The sequence below is a fragment of the Polyodon spathula genome, chromosome 4, assembly GCF_017654505.1.
Source record: "Polyodon spathula isolate WHYD16114869_AA chromosome 4, ASM1765450v1, whole genome shotgun sequence".
Taxonomy (NCBI): Eukaryota; Metazoa; Chordata; class Actinopteri; order Acipenseriformes; family Polyodontidae; genus Polyodon; species Polyodon spathula.
In genome coordinates this window covers 51,548,398-51,574,624 of record NC_054537.1, presented here as the reverse complement: position 1 = coordinate 51,574,624, position 26,227 = coordinate 51,548,398, and the positions used below count along the sequence as shown (strand labels likewise).

Sequence of the window (26,227 nt, the reverse complement as noted above, 5' to 3'; positions counted from 1 at the left end):
GGTGGAGGAGATAAACAAAACACTAGACAGTGACGGTGCAAGTGATCAGGGCTTAAAGAGAAAATAGGTATTAATTGGAAAGAAATTAGAGGCCTCCAGCTCTGCTCCCCCTGAACTGCGCTACTAACATTTATATTCAAAAACTCACAGGATCAATTATATTGCAACATTAGAATCAATTTATCCGTCTCTTTTAGAAAATCAAAACTATCAATGAGAGATTCTTAGTGTTCAGAATATCAACCCATCAATTCAAATACTATTTGTTTCAGCGCTTCAGTTTAACTATTGTGCATAATTAACATAAAAACATCCTTATTCATTTTGATGTTTAAGTACTTCACTGTATTAAATGAACTCAAATTATACAGCACTTCAGCCCTTTAAATTGTTAAACCAATATTATACATAATAAACATGTGAAAGAAACAACCAAAAGTTCAATAAAATTCTGACTCTGAAGTCTTCAATATCAAGATCAGGACTGGATTCAGGATCAGGTTCCATCTAGAAGGATGTCACTAGGTTGGCAGGATAAAGTGAAGCTCTTCAAATGTAAAGATGTACTGCAGCTCCTTTAACAGCAGCCAAACAAAACTAGCTTTTCCCTGGTAATGCAAACAACTAACTGCTGTAATCTCCTTCTGACTGGCACAACTCTTGACAGACAAAGGCTGATGATCACTCCCGTCCATATCTATTCTTGATAGGCACAGTATTTCTCTCACAAAGGCATGTCTAACTAACATGCTTGATTTTTTTGAGGATGCAACTTCGGTAATGGATAATTGCAAAGCTGGGGTGAAAAGTGACGTCCGGTTAATGCCAGCTCTGGATCGTGTTACTGACAGTCTAAAAAGACAAACAACAGTTACAACCGACACTTCTCAAACACAAAAAAAACACCCATGGTTTTCAGCAAAACTTTTACTTCTTTTAGGTTAACTACAACCATTTACAAAGGAGCAGATTAATTTGCTATGCCCCTATTTTATATCCACACTCGTGACCCTTGATTAAGGAACGCATCCACTCCTCCAATGTGCGGATGCCACGTCGTTTCTCGTTTGGGTCAATGAGTTTGGGTACCTAACCGGCTGACTTCCACCTACCCATGGGAACAAAGTGTCATGCCTTCTAGTCCAGGGTGCTCTGCTCCCTTTATCTAGCACCCTCTCAGGTTGGGAGGAAGATCTAACACCAAGCATCATTTTATCTCTGTCACACTATGGCATAAACAAAATGAACATACATACAGGCCTATTTCATGATGGTTAAACAGTGTCAAAAATGCAATTCACCTCAGATAGGCGCAAGGGAATGCATTGCATGAAAAAAAGTACTGTATTCCGTCAAAGTAAAATCAATGAGTCCGTTAGTGCACACTGTAGTGATCACTTCATGCAACACGGAACACTAAGACTAAACCTTTTATTTGTTGGTTTCTGGCAGATACCATTAATTTTTTTCTTTTGTAAGACACTAGTACACAAGTTCACAAACACACGCAGGCCTTTATAAAGACAACTGTTCACGAAGACAATCATCGAGTAAGTGACCATTGATTCATTTTCTCCTGCCAACAGCGGAACCATTTAGAAACCGCAATACTTTTAAATTTTTTTTTTTAACCAGCCTTAATTAAACAATTTTGTACCGTTTACTTTTTAATATCAGTATGAAGTGTGTTATATATGCAGCTATTTAATATACACATATATATATTAAATACCTGCATATATAACACACTTCATACAGATATTAAAATGATTATCATAGATTTTTTTTTCTTACCCCGTACACTAGTGCTCAGTACTACTAGGCTATCCACTGTGCATAATCAGTTCTCTGTAAGTGTTGCATTTGTTTTTTCAGAAGCCAGATATTATTATCATTATTATTATTAATATACATTATACCGTTTTCAAATAAACTCTGTGGTCCAAAACTACCCAAAGAAAATAAACATGAGCACGGCTTTCATATTGCTGACTTATAAAAACAATAACGTCAGAGTCCTATAAACCAGTACAAACACATTGCATGATCAAGATTTCTGATGCAGAAATCAAAAGAATGAATCCACTCATCCAGCTTTTTTAGTTAAGCTTTTGATTTTCAGTTTTATCTTTAAGGTAATGTTCATATGCACATTACTAGGTAAGGGCATCTGCCAAGAAATAATAACAACAATTAGGTAGAGTTCACAAGGAGGTTGGGACTATTTAATTTCACAGAATCAAGGAAAGCAAAAGTGTTTATTTCATGAATGAAGTTGAAGAGCTCTATGTGACCATACAAGTCATCTCGGCCCTATAATATAAACAGTGCTTTATTATTGAAGTGAATGGGAAACGGTACACACTATTTGCAAGATATAAATGGTACAACAAACCAAATATAGAAATACACATTTTTTATTGCTATAAATGAACTGCTAGCCAGGGTATACAAGATACAACATTCAGAATTGCCGACCTGCAGACAAGGGAGTGTGTCGCATACATTCCTCATGCCAGCGTGGTTATTTTTTCATGCTGGAGATTCAAAACAGTTCAGAATCAGGCCTCAAACCACTTATTCTTCCTCCCCACAATTTATTTCATTACACACCACACTCCCGCTATCCTTATTGTAATCCAGACTACTCAAAACATAGAAGCAATTCATAATGATCGCTTTCACAGTCTAAAGCCATGTACAGTTCCTGGTATGTGTTCCTCTAGTGACATAATGCCAACTTTGTGCAAGGTCTAAGGTTTAATACCCTTCCAGAATTCTAGTGTGTGTCTGTGTGGCAGGCTGGCAAGTGGACAGAGGCCCAGAGACAGTCTGCAGTTCAAAAAAAATACTAATTTTATTACAAATAACACAAAATAAAAGTGCACAATGGCAAAATAAAGGGATTTAAAGACAAAAAAAAAACCCAATACAAAAACAAACTTACAAAAACAAGGTTTCCAGGCTGGGCAATGCCTTTACTAGATTCAAATTTACCAAACCAAACCAAAACCAACAAACACCAACCTGCTTCCTCAGCTCCCTCCTCCCAAATGAGAAGCAGAGGCCTCCTTTTGTCAGGTGGCTGGGCTCTGATTGATGGTTAATTAACCTAATCAACCCCAGCCACCTGAACATAATAAACCCAAGCAGGTAGGGGAAATTAACACCCTTCCTTGCCAATTTAAAAAGACACACCTCCTCCCATGTACACCGGCCGCAATCGGCCAACTCCTCCCTCCCCCCTCCCCCCAAAAGTCCAATTATGTCCTTTGGGTGGGCTGTTATGGTGGGTGGTGGTGGGCGGGGTTGATGTCGGAGCCCCCAAGCCTTCTTTGGTTGAGGGGGCCCCGGATCTCCAAGGTAGTACGGCGACTGCGGCCCGGCTCTCTCTGTTGGCGAAGGAGGCCCGGTTCCCTCTGGTGGCGGAGGCGGCGACGGCAGCAGACCCTCGGCAACCCTAGAAAACAAAAAGGAGACACCAGCAGTCCCAGGCGATGCGAAGCAGTAGGCAACCCCAGGCGATGCGAAGCAGCAGGCAACCCCAGGCGATGCGAATGTGTCATCCCTGAGCGGAGCGGGCGTGGCATCCCTGGGCGGTACAAGGCAGGCATCCTTGGACCATAGCTCCTCCCCTCTGGGCTCTGGGAGTGACGGCAGCTCCTCACCCCTCTCTGGCTCTGGGAGCGACGGCAGCTCCTCACCCCTCTCTGGCCCTAGGAGCGACGACAGCTCCTCACCCCTCTCTGGCTCTCGGGAAGGCGGCTCGCCCCTCTCTGGCTCTCGGGAAGGCAGCTCACCCCTCTTTATTGGAGTGACCGGGGCATCTCCCATGCCTACCGCCAGGTAATTAACCACCATGAGGGCAACCTCTGGGAAGGACGCTGGGTGGTGTTGTTCCTCCCACTGTTCCCACCTCTCCCCATCTCAACGCCACAGCGTGTTGATAACTATGGGGAGATAGTGGACGAGGTCTGCCTCAGGGTGCATCAACCAGTCCCAGATCACCTGGGATGGTGGTGAAGGTGGTGGTGCTGGAGGTAGTGGGGTGGCCCCCGATGCCCGAGGTGAATACTGCACCTCTTCCTGGGCCTGGTTGTAGGGGCATCCTGCCCAATTGTGGCCGTCCTCCTCACACCGGCCACACCAGTTTGCCAGTGGCACATCTGGGCAGGACCGCCAATGATGGTCTTCCTTCCCGCACCAGGAACACCAAGGGAAGAGGCTGGCCGGGTCCTCCAGTGGTGGCTGCAGCAACTTACATCTCTTCAGCTGCTGCTTGTCCTGCCTTTGCCGCTGTCTGCTCTTCTTTCCCATTTTTTTTTTTTTTTTTCAAAAAAAAAAAATAAAATAAATAATTATCCCAAAAATTCCAAAAAAAAAAAAAAAATGACTGCTCGAGCCTCGGAGATCCACCGTGATAGGGTGACGCCTGTGTTTGGCGGCTGGCGGAGTGGATCACCCTAAGGCCCAAGGGTCTTCTCAGTTTCAAAAAAAAAGTTTGTTTTTATTATAATTTAAAATAAAACATTGTGCACAATGGCAAAATCACCTCAACCCCCAACCCCCCCAAACCCCCAACCCCCAACCCCCAACCCCCAACCCCCAACCCCCAACCCCCAACCTGCTTCCTCAGCTCCCTCCTCCCAAATGAGAAGCAGAGGCCTCCTTTTATGTCAGGTGGCTGGGCGCTGATTGATCATTAATTAACCTAATCAACCTCAGCCACCTGAACATAATAAACCCAGGCAGATAGGGGAAATTAACCCCATCTTTGCCAATTTAAAAAGGGCAGAGCTTTGCTCTGCCACAGTCTGAGACAGACTTTTAATTCTTTTACTTTTAAACTCTACATTTTCCCTGTAAATAAATACCTATGTTTATTACTGCAGTAAAACTTAAATAAATGCAACACTGTGGCTTTTTTTAGTTTTAAATGTAATTCTGTCCAATTGTTGATTTTTCTTTTGTAATACAAAAGCCTCCATATTTTTTGCTCACAAACATCATACCAATTAAAGTTGCTACTTTCCTGATAAGAACTGATACTATAGACAACTTTTCTAATTTAAATGAAATGCTCACTTGGGCTGCCAAGTTTTCATTAATTTCTATAATATAATATAGAGAACGGACATTACACTGTAATGTAGCCGTTATTCTGTTACCAAAAGTTATTTTGTTAGTTAATTTTAAAAAGATCGTTCATTGTAGAAAGACCTTGGATTCAAAGCTGCTGATTATCAACAAATCCCGCTTCAACTGCCAGAACCTATTTTTCATGCCCCGCACAGCTTTGCAACTAGCAGGTAAAGAAGAGGTCACAAAACGAGTTATTTTTCTTCAGCAGGTCAACTGTGTACTAAAGTTTTTAAAGACAGTTCACAGTTTATTGTCTTATATTCGAACTTAACAGTTCCTCTCTTATAAAGAAACATTTACACTTATAATATATTATAAGAACATAAGAACATAAGAAAGTTTACAAATGAGAGGAGGCCATTCGGCCCATCTTGCTCGTTTGGTTGTTAGTAGCTTATTGATCCCAAAATCTCATCAAGCAGCTTCTTGAAGGATCCCAGGGTGTCAGCTTCAACAACATTACTGGGGAGTTGATTCCAGACCCTCACAATTCTCTGTGTAAAAAAGTGTCTCCTATTTTCTGTTCTGAATGCCCCTTTGTCTAAACTCCATTTGTGACCCTTGGTCCTTGTTTCTTTTTTCAGGCTGAAAAAGTCCCTTGGGTCGACACTGTCAATACCTTTTAGAATTTTGAATGCTTGAATTAGGTCACCACGTAGTCTTCTTTGTTCAAGACTGAACAGATTCAATTCTTTTAGCCTGTCTGCATAGGACATGCCTTTTAAGCCTGGAATAATTCTGGTCGCTCTTCATTGCACTCTTTCTAGAGCAGCAATATCTTTTTTATAACGAGGTGACCAGAACTGCACACAATATTGATCCCTGTGGTACACCGCTGGTTACCACACTCCATTCTGAGGTTTTTCCTCTAATCAGTACTTTTTGTTTTCTACATGGTAACCACTCCCTAATCCATGTACATGTGTTTCCTTGAATCCCAACTGCGTTCAGTTTGAGAATTAATCTTTTGTGTGGGACTTTGTCAAAAGCTTTCTGGAAATCTAAATAAACCATGTCATATGCTATGGCAAGATCCTCGAGCAGGTTCGGAAGCATTTAAACTAGAAAGGAAGGGGGGAGAAATCAACAAAAAAACAGAAGGGAGACCGCATCAAAACAAGAACAACAACTCAGGTAAGACAACCATTAAATGTATTTATCTAAATGCTAGAAGTATCAGAAACAAAATTCTAGAACTTGAAGCTACTGCACTAACAGGTAACTATGATGTGATAGGTGTTACAGAAACTTGGTTGTCTGAGAGTGATGGGGACGAATATAATATTTGTGGGTATACACTGTATAGGAAAGACAGGCAGGACAGAAGAGGAGGAGGGGTAGCGCTATACATAAGAAACAGTCTTGAAGCCCAGGTGTTAAACCTGGACAAAGAAAATAAAACCGAATCAATATGGGTCAGAATAACAGACAAAAATTCAAAGGGCATAATAATAGGAGCATGCTATAGACCGCCAGATTCAGACGGTGAGCACAATAATCTGTTATACAATGACATTAGAAATGTGTGTAGCAAAGGAGAAGCCATACTAATGGGGGATTTCAACTTCCCCCAAATAAAATGGGAAAACCCGGTGGGTAGCGCGAAGGATGAAATAGAAATGGTGGAAATGACAAATGACTGCTTCCTAACACAATTTGTGAAGGCACCCACTAGAGGGGAGGCATGCCTTGATTTAGTCTTTTCAAATAACGAAGATAGAATAACTAAAACAGAGGTCAGAGAACCACTGGCAAACTCAGACCATAACATGGTCTCATTTGAAGTGTTTTTTAAATCCCCAAAAGTAAAGACTAAAGTTAAGGTTTACAATTTTAGAAAAGCAAACTATGAAGGCATGAAACAGAGACTAACAGAAGTAGATTGGAGTAAAATAGAGAAAACACCCACAGAAGAAGGATGGTTGTTCTTCAAAAATGTAGTACTAGAGGCGCAAAACAATTACATCCCTAAAGTAGACAAATCTAAATGTAAAACTAAATTGCCAAAATGGTTTAATAGATCAATTAAAAAAAATATTCAGCGAAAAAAGGCACTTTACAGAGCATTAAAAAAGGACCAAAAAGAAAGTACGCAGAAAGAGTACACGGAACTGCAAACGCAAGTCAAAAAGGAAGTTAGAAAGGCCAAGAGAGAAATAGAAATGAACATTGCTAAGGGAGCTAAAACCAATTCCAAAATGTTTTTCCAATATTACAACAGCAAGAGAACATTCAAAGAGGAGATTAAATGTTTAAGAGATACAAATGGCAAAATCGTAGAGGAAGAAAAAAAAATAGCAAATATGTTAAATGATTACTTTTCACAAGTTTTTACAAAGGAAGATACTGACAACATGCCCCACATGTCATCCAGTTCCTGTCCAGTTTTAAATAACTTTAGCATAACTGAGGCAGAAGTGTTAAAGGGACTAGGAGCTCTTAAAATAAACAAATCCCCTGGGCCGGATGAGATCCTCCCAGTAGTACTCAAAGAAATGAAAGAAGTAATTTACAAACCGCTAACCAAGATCATGCAGCAGTCTCTTGACACAGGGGTGGTACCGACAGACTGGAAAATTGCAAACGTAATACCGATCCACAAAAAGGGAAACAAAACTGAACCAGGTAACTACAGACCAGTAAGCCTGACTTCTATTATATGCAAACTTATGGAAACTATAATAAGATCCAAAATGGAAAATTACCTATATGGTAACAGGGTACTGGGAGACAGTCAACATGGTTTTAGGAAAGGGAGATCGTGCCTAACTAACTTGCTTGATTTTTTTGAGGATGCAACATCGATAATGGATAATTGCAAAGCATATGACATGGTTTATTTAGATTTCCAGAAAGCTTTTGACAAAGTCCCGCACAAAAGATTAATTCTCAAACTGAACGCAGTTGGGATTCAAGGAAACACATGTACATGGATTAGGGAGTGGTTAACATGTAGAAAACAGAAAGTACTGATTAGAGGAAAAACCTCAGAATGGAGTGTGGTAACCAGCGGTGTACCACAGGGATCAGTATTAGGTCCTCTGCTATTCCTAATCTACATTAATGATTTAGATTCTGGTATAGTAAGCAAACTTGTTAAATTTGCAGACAACACAAAAGTAGGAGGAGTGGCAAACACTGTTGCAGCAGCAAAGGTCATTCAAAATGATCTAGACAAGATTCAGAACTGGGCAGACACATGGCAAATGACATTTAATAGAGAAAAGTGTAAAGTACTGCACGCAGGAAATAAAAATGTACATTATAAATATCATATGGGAGATATTGAAATTGGAGAAGGAATCTATGAAAAAGACCTAGGAGTTTTTGTTGACTCAGAAATGTCTTCATCTAGGCAATGTGGGGAAGCTATAAAAAAGGCTAACAAGATGCTCGGATACATTGTGAAAAGTGTTGAATTTAAATCAAGGGAAGTAATGTTAAAACTGTACAATGCACTTGTAAGACCTCATCTTGAATATTGTGTGCAGTTCTGGTCACCTCGCTATAAAAAAGATATTGCTGCTCTAGAAAGAGTGCAAAGAAGAGCGACCAGAATTATTCCGGGCTTAAAAGGCATGTCATATGCAGACAGGCTAAAAGAATTGAATCTGTTCAGTCTTGAACAAAGAAGACTACGTGGCGACCTAATTCAAGCATTCACAATTCTAAAAGGTATTGACAGTGTCGACCCAAGGGACTTTTTCAGCCTGAAAAAAGAAACAAGGACCAGGGGTCACAAATGGAGTTTAGAAAAAGGGGCATTCAGAACAGAAAATAGGAGACACTTTTTTACACAGAGAATTGTGAGGGTCTGGAATCAACTCCCCAGTAATGTTGTTGAAGCTGACACCCTGGGATCCTTCAAGAAGCTGCTTGATGAGATTTTGGGATCAATAAGCTACTAACAACCAAACGAGCAAGATGGGCCGAATGGCCTCCTCTCGTTTGTAAACTTTCTTATGTTCTTATGTTCTTATATGCTTTGCAATTATCCATTATCGATGTTGCATCCTCAAAAAAATCAAGCAGGTTAGTTATACACGATCTCCCTTTCCTAAAACCATGTTGACTGTCTCCCAGGATACTGTTACCATATAGGTAATTTTCCATTTTGGATCTTATTATAGTTTCCATAAGTTTGCATATAATAGAAGTCAGGCTTACTGGTCTGTAGTTACCTGGTTCAGTTTTGTTTCCCTTTTTGTGGATCGGTATTACGTTTGCAATTTTCCAGTCTGTCGGTACCACCCCTGTGTCAAGAGACTGCTGCATGATCTTGGTTAGCGGTTTGTAAATTACTTCTTTCATTTCTTTGAGTACTACTGGGAGGATCTCATCCGGCCCAGGGGATTTGTTTATTTTAAGAGCTCCTAGTCCCTTTAACACTTCTGCCTCAGTTATGCTAAAGTTATTTAAAACTGGATAGGAACTGGATGACATGTGGGGCATGTTGTCAGTATCTTCCTTTGTAAAAACTTGTGAAAAGTAATCATTTAATATATTTGCTATTTTTTTTTCTTCATCTATGATTTTGCCATTTGTATCTCTTAAACATTTAATCTCCTCTTTGAATGTTCGCTATAAAAATAATGTTCATTTCTATTTCTCTCTTGGCCTTTCTAACTTCCTTTTTGACTTGCGTTTGCAGTTCTGTGTACTCTTTCTGTGTACTTTCTTTTTGGTCCTTTTTTAATGCTCTGTAAAGTGCCTTTTTTTCGCTGAATATTTTTTTTAATTGATCTATTAAACCATTTTGGCAATTTAGTTTTACATTTAGATTTGTCTACTTTAGGGATATAATTGTTTTGCGCCTCTAGTACTACATTTTTGAAGAACAACCATCCTTCTTCTGTGGGTGTTTTCTCTATTTTACTCCAATCTACTTCTGTTAGTCTCTGTTTCATACCTTCATAGTTTGCTTTTCTAAAATTGTAAACCTTAGCTTTAGTCATTACTTTTGAGGATTTAAAAAACACTTCAAATGAGACCATGTTGTGGTCTGAGTTTGCCAGTGGTTCTCTGACCTCTGTTTTAGTTATTCTATCTTCGTTATTTGAAAAGACTAAATCAAGGCATGCCTCCCCTCTAGTCGGTGCCTTGACAAATTGTGTTAGGAAGCAGTCATTTGTCATTTCCACCATTTCTATTTCATCCTTCGCGCTACCCACCAGGTTTTCCCATTTTATTTGGGGGAAGTTGAAATCCCCCATTAGTATGGCTTCTCCTTTGCTACATGCATTTCTAATGTCATTGTATAACAGATTATTTTGCTCACCGTCTGAATCTGGCGGTCTATAGCATGCTCCTATTATTATGCCCTTTGAATTTTTGTCCGTTATTCTGACCCATATTGATTCGGTTTTATTTTCTTTGTCCAGGTTTAACACCTGGGCTTCAAGACTGTTTCTTATGTATAGCGCTACCCCTCCTCCTCTTCTGTCCTGCCTGTCTTTCCTATACAGTGTATACCCACAAATATTATATTCGTCCCCATCACTCTCAGACAACCACGTTTCTGTAACACCTATCACATCATAGTTACCTGTTAGTGCAGTAGCTTCAAGTTTTAAAATTTTGTTTCTGATACTTCTAGCATTTAGATAAATACATTTAATGGTTGTCTTACCTGAGTTGTTGTTCTTGTTTTGATGTGGTCTCCCTTCTGTTTTTTTGTTGATTTCTCCCCCCTTCCTTTCTAGTTTAAATGCTTCTGAACCTGCTCGAGGATCTTTTCTCCAAGTAGACTAGTTCCCTTGTTATTTAAGTGCAGTCCATCCCGTCTATACAGATAGTCCTCGTTGTAGAATGTGGTCCAATGATCAAGATAGGTGAAGCCTTCCCGTGTGCACCACGTCTTCAGCCATGGTTTTGATTAATTATTTCCAGCTGTCCATATGGTCCTTTGCAAGGTGCCGGTAGTATACCAGAAAATACCACAGTTTTGGTTTTCTCTTTTAATTTCCTTCCTAGCTCTCTGAATTTGTTTTGCAGGGATTTTGGTCTGTCTCTTCCAATGTTGTTTGTACCGATGTGGACGACTACTACCGGGTCGTCTCCTGTTCGTTCTAGGAGCCTGTCCACGTTCTCAGTGATGTGCTTGACCGAGGCTCCCGGAAGGCAGCACACTGTTGTAGTAAGGGGGTCCAAACTGCGAACTGAACTTGCTGTGTTTCTTAATATGGAGTCACAACAATCATGACTTCCCTTCTTTTTGCTGTCTGGTCACCACTGTCAATGGGATCCTGGATGTTGTTCCTTTCATTCTCTTGTTGTTGGTTCTGCTCATCAAAATTCTGAAGTGACTCAAATCTGTTGGTTGTTTTGATTTCTGGTGGTTGTGTTTGACGAAGTTTCTTTTTCCCTGCTTCTGCCTACCTGAACTCAGCTGTTCTGACCTTCAATCCACCATCACACCACCACCATCAGCCTGCAATGTTGACACGCAGCATGATGGATGCATGTACTCATGTGGTTTTCTCTAAACCCTAGTCCTCCCATCAGCGTGAAACACCAGGAACCGGGATTCATCAGTCCAGGCAATGTTTTTCCAATCCTCCAGTTTCCTATATTTTCGTTCCTTAGCCCACTGCAACCTCAGTTTCTTGTGTTTTGCTGAAAGATGTGGAAATCTGTTAGGTTATGGGCTGCCATGCCGCATTAGTGTGAAGGTACAATGAGTTGTGCATTCTTTTATGGGTCTTTCGGCACCATTGTTGTACGGGACTGTCAAGTTGACTAACTGTAGCCCGTCTGTTGCTCTGCACAATTCGTGTCAGCCTTCTTTGGCCTCTTTCATCAATGAGACGTTTTTGACCACTGGCCTGCTGTTGGCTGGTGGACCATTGATACACACGGGAAACTGCTGAGCGTGAAAAACCCATCAAATTTGCAGTTCTTGACACACTCAAACCAGCGTGCCTGACACCTACTACCTTACCCCGTTCAAAGGCACAAAACTCTTTTGTCTTGCCCATTTACCTTCTGAATGGCACACATACACAATCCATGTTTCAATTGTGTCGTGGCTTAAAAATCCTTCTTTAACCTGTCTCCCCTTTATCTACACTGATTGAAGTGGATTTAATAGGTTACATCAATAAGGGATCGTAGCTTTCACCTGTGTAGGGTCGCAAAATGAAGTGCAGAGATGATCAGAGGCAATCAATCACACCGATTGTTGCATCAAAGGTTTATTGCAGTGGTCCTCAAAATACAGAGCGCTCCGGAGAATAACAGTCACTTCATCAGTAACTAATGTATTCTGCCAGGGTAAAGCACGTACATGGGTTATATAGTTTCTACATAAAATTCCCTGCTCCTATCAGGATTTGGCACGCAGCAGACAATTCATCCATCCCTACCCCCTAAACTCAAATACTCAACCAATAGACAATAGCTGTGGGGCATGAGTGCCCCCTCCGTTGCGGTTGTTATGTTCACTTCGGCCTGGAATTTATGACCTAGCAAGCAAGCAGGCATTGCCCTTCTTCTACCATCCCTCTACTGCCCCTGGACATCTGACCCAACCTAATGGTGTATTGAAATGTTCCACCCTTCCCCCCTCCTTTCACAAATTCCTTACTAAACATTGTAAAACCGCACCCAAATGATCGTTGGTTGATACTGCTATCCTGTTCGGTTCCTTCACCTGGATTCACCTTGTCAGTCTATTTCATGGAAAGAGCAGGTGTTCCTAATGTTTTGTGCACTCAGTGTGTGTGTGTGTGTGTGTGTGTGTGTGTGTGTGTGTATATATATATATATATATATATATATATATATATATATATATATATATATATATATATAGTTTAACTTAAGTAATCAATGAGAGCCTAACCACTGTAAAATAATTCAACAGGTCAGTTTAAAATTATAATGATATATTTTTTAGTAGAAAATTACGAAATTCTATAATAAAATATATACATATATACATTTGACATTATTTATATTTACATGACATAATGATTTTTCTTAAATCCCAGTGAACAGCTAAATTATCGATCTGTCCCTCAGGTAATGGCTTTCTCTCGAATGGAAAATAATGAAAACGTTGCGCAAGGACAGAAACGCTGGTCTAAGTTAAGACCCCCCAGAAAATCATTTTGTGAAACGACTTAAGACTCGGTCATAACAAAGTCAGCAAAGACGACTTAAGCCCTTTTTTTGGTCTTAGACTTAGTCAGCTTTGTGAATACGGCCCTAGGGCTCCTGCAGTTCCAGCAGCGTCTTGCAGGTGTGATCTGCCTGACAGCGGCGGCGTCTTTGTCTCCGTCACTACCTTCCTCTTCCCTGACCACATGAACTCTGGGAGTCCGGTCTCGCTCACCCTCCTAGAGCACTGCCTTGACCCTTGTAGGGAGGTTGGGGTGGCAAGATGGACTTGTTGTGGGAGTGCAGTGGGGCTCAGGTCATGGACGAATGACTCTGTCACCAGGTCTTTTTGTACGACCTGGATACCCCCATCGCACCAAGTTCATCGTGTCAGCTTCTTGCCATAGGTCTTCTTTCTCATGACAAGGCAATGGCTCAGGCTGACGGCATGCTCCACTTTCCCGAAGTGGTGCTGGAGAGCCGTGGAGAGGGCATGAAAGTCACATGGCTCCACCGGGTCTAAGTCTAGCAATGCTTGCAGTGCCTTCCCTTCTAGAGCTGCTGCCAGCTGCCCTGCCTGTTTTTTCTGGTTTCCAGTTGTTTACCAAGGCCACAGGCGGAACTTCACCAGGTAGGCTTCCCAAGGCAAAGTCCCTTCGTAGTGGCCTGCCTTGACGGTACTTTTGCTAGCCATGCTGGTTCCGCCACAAGAAAGGGCTGGGGTCGCCCTGTCTGGTCACAGTTCCTGCCGCGTTGGGTCTGCTTGATGCTGTGCTCCTCACCTGTGCTGTTCTCGCCATCTCCCCTGGGGTACCCTGCTTGGCAACTGTCTTCACCTCCTCTCCTGGACTAGCCCACTCAGCTGCTGTCTTCACCGCCTTTCCTGGAGTAGCCCGCTCAGCTGGGTTTTTTTTCCTGTATACTGGCCCTTTCCACATTGCTTCCCTGAGGTAGCCCTCCTGGTTGCCATCTTCGTGGCCTCTCCTGCGTTAGCTTGCTTGGCTGCCAGTCTTTTCCGCACCGGTGTCTTCTAGTTCACTTCTTCCAAGGCAGCCCACTAGGCTGCTATCTTTACTGCCTCTCCTGAGGTGGCCTGCTCGGCTGCTGGCTTCTTCCTACGGCAGAAAGAGTCTCACCCCTCGGCTGCTTCTCTACTGTATGCACTAGACCTCTTCCATCAGCTGGGCAATTTCTTCTTCCACCAGCCTCCGGGTCTCAGCTTCCTTGTCACAGCAGGAGATCAGCAGGCGCGTGTCATCCATTCCACTCCTGACAACATGGCAGCAAGCACAGCAATCACTGGAGACACATACCAAAGCTTTCAGGTACAATATATTTTCATTAGACAACCAACAGCAAGTCAGTACCCCCCCCCCCCCCCCCCCCCACACACACACACACACCCACGCACACACACACACACACACACACACACACAGCCCTGTCCCCACCCCAGAGCACTACCTCTCAGGGTGACATTCACACACTACATAAAACAATACAGGAAGGTTTCAACAGTTACAGGGTATTGCATAAAAAATAAGGGCACTTACAATAATCACAACAAATTATAACAACCATAATTACAGTCTTTCCCCTACCATATTTCACACTCCAGGCATCCTCTACTGTTCAGTAGCATAGTTGTGGAAGGCCATCTCCGGGCACGGCACACAATCGGCCAACAGGTGACGATGGAGAGTGTCCAGTCGTGCTTGTTACAATGTTATTAATAAAAAATATAAGATAGTGTGGTGAAGAGGCTGATATATTACAAGAAGCAGACAGGAGAAGAAATTGAAATGCAAATGAAATATTTATTTTCAGACCCCCCCCCCCCCCCCCCCCCCCCCAAAAAAAAAGAAAACAAATAAACAAACTAACTAACAAAAAACAATCAGAATGAAATCCAACTATTTATAATATCAAACTGTGGGCATACAGCACTGTAACTTTCAGACCTCTCTGAGCAAACTACTCACTAGACTTCCACCCAGAGTCTGTCACCTCTTGCTTTTGAATGAGCCAGCCACAGTATACCTTTGCTTACTCTAGCCCCTCCCCTAGACTAGTTCAATACACTTTAGCCATAAGCAAAATGACCTTCAGTTCCCCTTTTGACTGGAATTCCTTATTTTAAAACACTTGGGTTACTTCAACTTAGTTAACCCTGAATCACTCCACAGAATAAATGCATACAATGCAAATAACATGCTCCTATGTTATCTTTCCCTCTCGGACTTGTATTGGGTGTGCTCCAGGTTAGATCTAAGCCTTACATCATCGCACGCGCCCTCCAAGATGGTGGCACCCACGGCTAACCAAACCTACAGATTGCCGATTTAATCTTCAAAAGTAAAATGGTATTTAAAAATATTATCCAGTGATTTTAACCTTTTCATTTAACTAAATATTATTCAGAGCCTAAAACGAATAAACTTGCTTGTACCAGATTGTGTCATTGCCAAGCATATGTGCACCTGTTCTCAGCAATACACACAAACACTCACGGTGAAACTTCAGGACCCTGCATACACATATGTTTTTAAAGGTTTCAATCAAGCTGGAGTAGGTTTCATTCTGGTGTATTCTCCATCACACAGCCCCAGAAATGAAAGCATTATATTGAAATCTTTTTCATCTCTTGGTTGGGTTAGGCAGCTATTTCTGGCATAGTAAATGTGTTGAGCATGTGCAGTGTGAAAAGGTAGAACAGAGCATGCGCAGAGCATGTGCTGTCCCCGAAGGAAGCAAAAAGTGAAGAACACCGGCATAGATTGCACAGTTTCTTGCTGTGAGAATGGTTATTTTAATGGGCATAGGCCCAGTAGTGACATTTGTGTGTGAAAGTGGTAAACAACTCTGCATAATTCAGTTTTGATCTCTCCACCTGTTAATCATGTCCCCTTTTAATTGCTTCTGTTTACACCTAATAATCACCATGTTACACATCTATGTTGTTTAAGATTTTAGTCGACCAGTGACCTCTAGTGTCGTTGTTATTGCATGTCACCCTATTTTACTGTATGGGGAATAATGCTCGTCTCATCCTGAGACCTAAAATATACTCCCTGTTACCTTGTTACAATATCTATCTATCTATCTATCTATCTATCTATCTATCTATCTATCTATCTATCTATCTATCTATCTATCTATATATATATATATATATATATATATATATATATATAATATATATATATATATATATATATATATATATATATATATATATATATATACAACACGTGTGAAAATAAATTGGACCTGACGCGCCTGGCAAGCACTGAATTAATGGACCGCTAAAAATCTGTGGGCAGTTGACCAGCCATTTCAGATGCCAAAATGACATCAAATTCGAAGCTAATTTGGCATCTGCCCGCTGCAGCTGGGCATTTCGGCAACAGTCCATAAAACACACACACACACACACACACACACACACACACACACACACACACACACACACACACACATATAGTTTTACGCATTTTTAATAACCTATCATTGCTATAGTAATATAATATTTTAGATGTATCATAAGATTACAGTCTGCAGAATGGCAATTTTTTTAATGGTCTTACGGACTATCACTAAATGAGCTGAGAACATCGCGGCAGTGCTATTCTATCCCTGTTACAAAGACCTTTCGAATCATGACTCAAGCTCCATGTCAGAACATCCTGTCTTACGTCGTCAGTCAGTCCCTAATGTTTTATTGTCTATATAAATGATCTAAACAGTGCCAGTTGTAAATATCCTGGTTTTTTTTTTTGTATCATTAAAGGTGGTGTCAGGGTTCAAACAACTAACAGTGAATGTGAGTCTGTCTCTTAAAACGTGTATTTGTGATTTGGCCGTATATAGATGCAACACCATTTAAAGTAATTGAATAAACTACAAGACAGATTCCCCGGGGAGAAAAATAAAGGGCATAGGAGGAATGGCCTTATTGCCAATGGTGACCCACACAGTCTATTAGGGCAGACATTGTTGATGTTTATCCAACCCTGTTTCTATTCTGTACTAATTATGTACTGCAGCACATTGGTAAATAATTCCGTTAGGTTCTGAGAATAATTTGAAAAAAACATATAGAATTTATTTTTCATTTTGGCAAGTATGGACTACAGAATAATAGGCCTACTTAAAGTTTTCGGTAGTACCCCACCCTTACAGAAATGTCCTATAGGATCCTATAGTGGTACTATAGGATATTATGGAACTAAAAAGTTTTTTTAGAGAAATCCTAAAGGATTCATTTAAAAAAAAATATCCTCCTATAGTACTCAAAAGGGTCTCCCTACAGTAGTACTATAGGACACTCTATAGGACTTAAAAGGTTTTAAAGAAATCATATAGGATATTGTATAGGACTTGACCAATTTACTATAGGACTTTCTATAGGTTATTTCCGTAAGGGCAGACTGCCCAATTGAAGTGCAATGACTCAGACAGAATGAAGTAGCCATATATTGCATATTGCCTGAAACGCACGTAATCGGATATAGTTTGCAGGGGTGTTTCTCAGCTCCGAATGAGACAGCGCAGAAAGGTGAATTTATTTGTGCTCTCTTTACGCAGGCGTGATAAACGAAATCTTTCAGTCCATCACCGGAGGTGGGGCTATCCTGTTTAAAGTACAGAGCAGAAATCCCCCACTGCTAATATCAGTTCTCGTGTAGATTTAAAATACAGGACTTGTAACTTCCCTCACAGATATAACGGCTTAACTCCAACCACCTTTTTGAAGCACCAGTACCTCAGTGTTTTTGTCAGCTCTAACATTCGACCATCATCACCATGGACAGCATCTTTGACAATCTGGACGCATCTGGCTTTTTAGAAATCTGGCAGCACTTTGATGCTGATGGTAAATCATTTTATTTTATTTTATTTTAGTTTCCAGCAGTTTTAAAGTAGTTTCAATGACATAATTTAAAGAAAAGTATTACTTGTTTAGAATCTCTTTACAGTTTTTCAGTCTGATAATATAAAAAGAATGCACAATTGTATTTTTAACAAGCGTTTTAACAGTATTATATTTAGCACATATATGTCAACAGTTGAAGTGTCTTCTTTAAGCAATTTGCTTATTAAGTAATTCGTTTGAATAATTGGTTATACTGATTGTTTCTTGAGAGAATCTGTATTTATATTCTAAAGTTAGTAATTACCTCATCCATTAACTGTATTTACTACTTTTTAGATAATGGTTACATTGAAGGGAAAGAGCTGGATGCATTTTTTCGCCACCTGTTGAAGAAACTGAGTACCGGTACTGAAGTATCTTAAAAATATATATATATATATTTATAATAGATATCTACGATATATATATATATATATATATATATATATATATATATTATATATATATATATATAATATATATATATATATATATTATATAGGATATATATATATATATATATATAGCTAGATATGATAGGCTATATATCTATATATATATATATATATATATATATATATATATATTATATATAGGACTATTGGTAAATAATTTGGCTTAGCAAATTTCAACTAATCTAAAATGTCTGGGCAATATCTCCAAGGTTACAAATGGAAGCGCCAGGTGAGGTTTCAATTTATCTCCTAGCAACAAAGAGCACAGCTTAATCATTGCTTTTTACATGGGAAAAGTCTTAGTAGTCAGACCAATATATTATCCATACTTGAAACTAAGCTTTGTACTTTTTCGTCATTATAAGGGGACTTCGTTTACTGGCAAATAATATTATTTTCATTTTACTGAAATTAATTACTATTTTTTTTTTAAATTGGGTTTCCCTGTAGGCGATTCACTTAGTAACTAATTTTGAATTATTGTCAAAAATTGTTAAACCGTGTAATGGAGGGTGCACTAATGTAACAGTTACCGGTACTTGCGTCACCTTTGAACAATTTTCGTTTTTTGATTTAATAATTCAGTTTTTGAAAGTTTTGCATTGGGTTTGTACACTGTAGGTTCCCAGCATCACAAAACAATAACGTGATATTTTCCTTTCTTTTTTTCGGTAAAACAATTAACAAATAGACTTCCGAGTACAGTCACAACACACTCATAATAGAGTAGCATACTCTAATAGAGTAGCATACAGTTCGGTTTCTAAATGCAAAAAGACAATCATTAGAAAAAATATTTTACCGCTAGATTTTTACTAAATTTAGAAACACTAAAATAAAAAAGTCGCACTCTAAATGTAGCGCTATTGATGGTTTAATATAATCGAATGCTGCATTTGTGCTAAATGAATATATACAGGTCTTGCCGTGTCTAAATAAACAGCAATATTTTTTTTGTACTCTGACATGGGATCTGATTGGCATGTACTTTTTTTAATTTATTTTATTTTTTTAACCAGACACCCTAGTTGTATAGGCTATTAAATATTGCAAAATTCTGCAGTCGTTTTGAAACGGCACTGCTACTGGTAAATGTAAATTGATTTAGAGATTTACTATAGGCATGGTTAAATTGTATCAAGATAAACAAGTTTAAAGATGGTATTCTCAATATGTTTCTGAAAGACGGCGACAGCTAATTTTGGTTTTACTAACCGATTTTTACATTAGTTCATATTAAATTATTCATACATGCCATACATAATTAAACCCCCAGTTTGAGTAATAATACACGCAGATTAAATAGCTTTGCAAAAAAAAAAAAATGTTTGCTGCATACCGGTTTTGTGTAGGTTCCTACTATAGTATATATTTGACTACACCCATGACTATAAATGACTGAGTGATATAATATACAGTAATACTAAAATAAAATAATATCCATTTACATTTACGTATTAGACATTGGATTACATGTACGTTATGTTTAGAATATTTCAGAATGGTCCTTGTGAAAGGATCTGTTATACTTTAAAACTTTTGAAATGGTCAAGAGGGTCAGTACTTTATGTGAAATAAAAAAAAAAACTGTGAAAAGATTTGACAACAATGACTTGCATCATAAAAAAACAAGAACAAGCTGTTTAGAAAGTCATCTGACAATGGAAAAGGCCAGCATATCATATCCTAAAAACAAGAAAAGAGATTCCACGCTGTAACCGCATAGCGTTAATAGAAACACCTCACTGCTTCAGTTTCTAAAACTCACTGCTTCCCTTTCTTTTTGTCCATTACAGTATGTTCAGTTTTTAAATTATCAGTTGTTCCTCTGGGGAACAAAACTGGAAGAATTAGGGATGGTTTTGCAGGATATTGTAACATATATAATTATGTAATCAAATTCTTGTGATTTGCCTTGCTTCATTTAAGCATGCAAGATTAGATATTTAAACTCAGCAACTCTGAGTCCCTTATGGGTTTAAATGAATGCCTATGCCCTTCTACTTGTACATTGTGCAAAAAGAACAAATGATCCCAGAAATGGGAAAATAATTTTTTTAATAAAGCTAGATTCTAATCTACTGAAATTCAAGGCCCTCTAAATGAGTGGAATTTGAAGCAAAGTTGTAGTGCCAAAGATGAGCATGACTTATTGACTTCAGTTGGACAGGTGGTGGAGTGCTGTTTAGTTTTAAACATATATCATACATGTCCCCACGTGTTGCTACACATGTTTACATAACGTACCTGCCATTAGTCTTTTCAATGTTAACATCCTGACAATGTTTTACACTTATAACTTTAAAATCTGTTTCAAAGATCTTTTTTAAATTGACCACTCTAGTGCACTGGGGTTTGAGATCTGTCCTCTAAATCACTGCAGGAAGAGCGATTAAAAAAACAAAACAAAAACAAACAAAAAAAATAACAAGAACTCTGGCTTTTCTGTTCCGTACTACATCATGTTGTTGCTGTGTTACCTGTTTGACAATAATCCGTACATTATCATTGCACTAGAACAACCATTTTGAAAAGAGCTTTGAAACAGACTTTAAGTTATAAGTGTAAAACATTGTCAGGATGTTAACAATGAAAAGTTACAGGTACACTATTTAAACAGTTGTAGCAACACATATTTTTTGGAACCCCTAATACTTACCAGTATGTATTGTAACATGTAACCTACCAGCTGAGGCTCACTTTTCACCCTACACATATCAAGTCAGACACAGAACTTTACTTTTATAGCACTTACATGCACATTTACTTATTACACAAACAAATAAAAAAAACTAACAAAAAACTAACTCCTAAACAGAGCACAGCTTAAACTTTCTTCCAGTTCCAACTATGGCTCGATGGCTACACCATTTACCAGCCAAAAACAAAACAAAAACACGTTTCCACACTGTGGAAGGGTGTGGGTATTCAGTGACATGGGAGACAGAAAGATGTATTTGCCACACCGCACAGGTGCCCAGTTTTGTTTTCTTTCTGCATTGTTTATTTTAGCCCACAGAGGGGTGCTGTTGTCCTTGGTCTGTATACCGGCAATGGTAGTCAGGACCACAGGGTTACCAACACAGGTATATTGATGCAGGTTTGTGCAGGCGCACTCACAGGTGATCAAAAATAATAATGATAACAAAAGGCGAAAGAAAAAGGGAAAATAAAACACAGTAATAAAACTATAAAACAAACGTCTGCAGCTCTGCCGGTCAGATTGGCTCTCCGTCCTAAGCTTGGCTATTCTCTACACACTGGGGTGGCCACAGTTCCCCATATATCTATACACGTCCCCTTGGGTACTTTATTTTCTATGTTCTTTTCTCTAAACTGGCTGTTTTCCTCAGCCATGCTTACCTATTTTGGTCACTCATTCCAACCACTGCTGTTCCTGCTTGGTCTATGTTTACACTGGCCTTCTTGGCAAGCGCAATACTTCTGGGCCGAGCAATGCCCCAAGGCCAGCCTCTCAGCCATTGAGCCAGAGTGAAAACGAACACACCCTCTTCCCCACCTCTCTGTGTCATCACCATGACTGACAGACAGATCTTACGAGGGTACTGCCCTCGTCCTGCAGTACCACGCATGCACCAGACCATCAGCACAGATCTCCCCTGTTACACACACACACAAACACAGTGCCTCATTTTCAGCAGGCCTCTTCAGCAGCTGGCTTGTACGCCTTCAGCCTGGATGCCTATGGCTGTCTCTCCTTTAGCAGCCCTGACTGCAGGGCTACCCCTGCTTTTATCCAGGGCTTAATCAGGCTCAGTTGAAACACTGTTGCATTTTATTCTGGACTTCCTGCCCCCGCCACCCACACTTATTCTAACCTCTATATCTAACCCCGATAGCCCAATGCACCACAGAGATAACACGGACACAAACAAAGGAGATAGCTCCTTCCCTAAAGCCGCCAAATTGATGTTTGGTACATACACATCATATATATATATATATATTATATATATATATATATATATATATATATATATATATATATATATATATATATATATATATATACACACACACACACACACAATGCCTTGCAAAAGTATTCAGACCCCTGACCAATTCTCTGATATTACCGAATTACAAATGGTACATTGAAATTTCGTTCTGTTTGATATTTTATTTTTAAACACTGAAACTCAGAATCAATTATTGTAAGGTGACATTGGTTTTATGTTGGGAAATATTTTTAAGAAAAATAAAAAACTGAAATATCTTGCTTGCATAAGTGTTCAACCCCTGTGCTGTAGAAGCTCCCAGTTTGCACCGGTGAAAGAAATTGCCCTAACGAGGACACAATTACCTTACCATTGGCCTCCACCTGTGAACCATTAACGTTCCTGTCACATTTTCGGGATAAAAACCCCACTGTTGAAGGATCATTGGTAAGGCTGTGAATCTGAAGGAAAATGAAGACCAAAGAGCATTCTGCAGAAGTTAGAGATAAAGTAATACAAATGCATAGATTAGGGAAAGGGTACAAAATAATATCCAAGTGTTTGGATATCCCAGTGAGCACAGTTGGATCAATAATCAGGAAGTGGAAGCTGCATCACACCACCCAGGCACTGCCAAGAAAAGGCCATCCTTCAAAACTCAGTGCTCAGACAAGAAGGAGACTTGTGAGAGAAGCCACAGAGAGGTCAACAATCACTCTGAAGGAGCTACAGAGTTCAATGGCTGGGAGTGGAGTAATGGTGCACCAGTCAACCATATCAAGAGCTCTGCATAACACTGGCCTGTATGGGAGGGTGGCAAGAAAGAAGCCATTACTCAAAAAGTACCATCTGAAAGCACATCTTTAGTTTGCCAGAAAGCATGAGAGTGACCCAGCTGCAATTTGGGAAAAGGTTTTCTGGTCATATGAGACCAAGATAGAGCCTTTTGGCCTAAACTCAAAGCGCTATGTGTGGCGCAAACCTTACACTGCCCATGCCTCAAGACCCACCATCCCTACAGTGAAGTATGGTGGTGGCAGCATCATGCTGTGGGGACGCTTCTCATCAGCAGGAACTGGGTATCTTGTTACAATTGAAGGAAGAATGGATGGAGCAAAATACAGGAAAATACTGCAAGAGAATCTGCTTCAGGCCGCTTAAAAACTGAAGCTTAGGAGGAAATTCAGCTTTCAGCAGGACAATGATCCCAAGCACGAGGCCAAAGCAACATTGGAGTGGCTCAAGAACAAAAAGGTGAATGTCCTACAGTGGTCCAGTCAAAGTCCTGATCTCAATCCCATTGAGAATCTGTGGCACTATTTGAAAATTGCGGTTCACAAGCGTTGTCAAACCAACCTGAACAACCTGGAGCAAATCTGCCAAGAAGAATGGACCAAAATCACTCCGACACTGTGTGCAAAGCTGGTACATACTTACCCCAAAAGACTTAAAGCTGTTATTGCAGCGAAAGGTGGCTCTACCAAATATTAATGTGTGGGGGTTGAATACTTATGCAAGCAAGATATTTCCCAACATAAAACCAATTTCACCTTACAATAATTGATTCTGAGTTGCAGTGTTTTAAAATAAAATATCAAACAGAACGAAATTTCAATGTACCATTTGCAATTTAGTAATATGAGAGAATTGGTCAGGGGTTTGAATACTTTTGCAAGGCACTGTATATATTATATATATATATATATATATATATATATATATATATATATATGCACTCCATATATATAGATAGATATATATATATTGCACTCCAAGATCTAAGAATCAACCACATATAGTAATCAAAACCACTGGGACCAAATCATTCCTATACTAACCAATGTAAAATAATCATCTTGTAAGACTCGAGTACTCCTTTTATAAGAATCATTTTGAAGCAAACAGTATATAACTACATGTATATGGTACTGTGTCAAGTGGAATGACGTGTACTGCCAATAAAGCTGTTTTTGAATTTGGTGACATCTTGCATGATTAGGCATGTACGCAGTGTGGATCGTGCAATGATGCAGAAAACACGGGACAAGTTTGTAATCAAACAGTGACTGCGCCACTGTATTGTACAGGTATGTTTTTTGTGTTCTCTGTTAGTAAAAATGTGTTTTAATAAAGTGAGTACACATTCATTGAATACATACTGAGTACAGCAGTGTTATTGTATGGTGGCACGGCGTGGTGAGGAGGGGGGGTGGGGGGGGGGGTGCAGTGCTTTGCATCTCTGCTTAGTGAAAAGCTGTGAGATTTGTATCACAACTGAAAAAAAGCAAGCCACAGATGCTTAAATGCAGTGGTAGTCCTGACAGTAAAATACTATACTGTAATGTCATTTTAATTCAAAGGCCATTACATGTGACTGAGCATTATTGACATCTGTATACTGTATTTAAACTTTTGCTAATTGTAATGTGACAAAGTGACTGAGGACAGTGTAAATTATCAGGCTGGAGTGTTGATTTACAGTTTTAAACCGGTGTTGGTTTTATTTTTCTTAACTGTGGTGACGAAGCAACTTCTTATAAAACAAACAAAATAAACCTAGATCTCAGTTGGAGCACTAACTAAACAGTATTTCATGTGGAATAAACTCTAGATCTCTTCCTTAAGTTTTGGTTTCTGAGGAAATTGCTAGTGACACACAACCTTAACTATGCATCATTATGTGTATGTATGACATCACATATGATATAACTAATCACATGACAAATGAACCCCGAAGACAGGCCATAGGAACATAACCTGGGTGGGTCTGCTAAAATGTATGTTCTTAAAAGTAAAATTGGGGAGGAGAGTTCATTTTTGTGCTACTACCCAGTGAAGAAATGTAAATACATTGTACAGACATTTAATTCATATTTTCCCATAAGTAACTGAAGGTACAATACTTCAATCACTTTATATGATCTATCATTATATTTATCATTTTTTCTTTACAAATTTTACATCAAAATGTCTGTTATATCCAATATCTTCTTTCTTTATCCGAGTGCAGCATAAGTTTGTATGGCTAAAGAATGTCATTTCCCATGTATGTATATCTTCATATAAGAAAAGTAGTTTGTCTGTTTATTTAATTGTTTTTTCTGTTTTAATATTCTTTTTAATCTTTTTAAAACTCATTTATAAATCTTTGCTAATATTTAAAAAAATAATGCCTCTTGTTTTATGATTCCATATACTGGGATGTTGTGGGATGTCTAAAAGTAATTGGTGGAACAGTTGTAATGGCAATAGATTTAGTATGTTAATTATACACAGTCAGCACTTACATATCCGACCCTGTAAAATGTTGACTACAGTGATGGTTAAATAGGTGTGATACATGTCTGATTATTTCTTGTTGGCCCGTTCCAACCCTTGTCCGTTTGTCAGGGAACACAAAAGATACAATATCAAAAATACATAGCTGAAAGGACTGTGCTTTAAAATAAGCAGGCTTACATTTAGATGCACTGTATTGGTTTTGTTGGCCAAAAGAGACGACACGTGGACTTTACAGTACATACTTTTAAATAAGTGTTATTTTCAGGTACACAGGTGAAAACTGGAACGCAGCGCACTGCGCTTGCTCACACATGACTAAACAACTTCTGCCTAGAAAGCATGGACGTGCCCATTCAAATCTGATGCATTATGCT

At 39.4% G+C, this 26,227-nt stretch overlaps 1 protein-coding gene across 2 annotated transcripts in view; it reads left to right on the top strand.

Moving 5' to 3' along the window:
* The first annotated feature begins 17,801 nt into the window (after positions 1-17,801).
* scgn (secretagogin, EF-hand calcium binding protein) overlaps positions 17,802-26,227 on the top strand; it is a 69,206-nt gene continuing 60,780 nt past the window's right edge. The window contains exons 1-2 of one of the 2 annotated variants that reach the window (XM_041248063.1): positions 17,802-18,118; positions 18,455-18,531. In XM_041248063.1, the coding sequence (XP_041103997.1) occupies positions 18,049-18,118; positions 18,455-18,531 (147 nt within the window). In that variant the 5' untranslated portion in view covers positions 17,802-18,048. The remainder of the gene's footprint in view (positions 18,119-18,454; positions 18,532-26,227) is intronic. The other variant, XM_041248062.1, reaches the window with a different exon arrangement.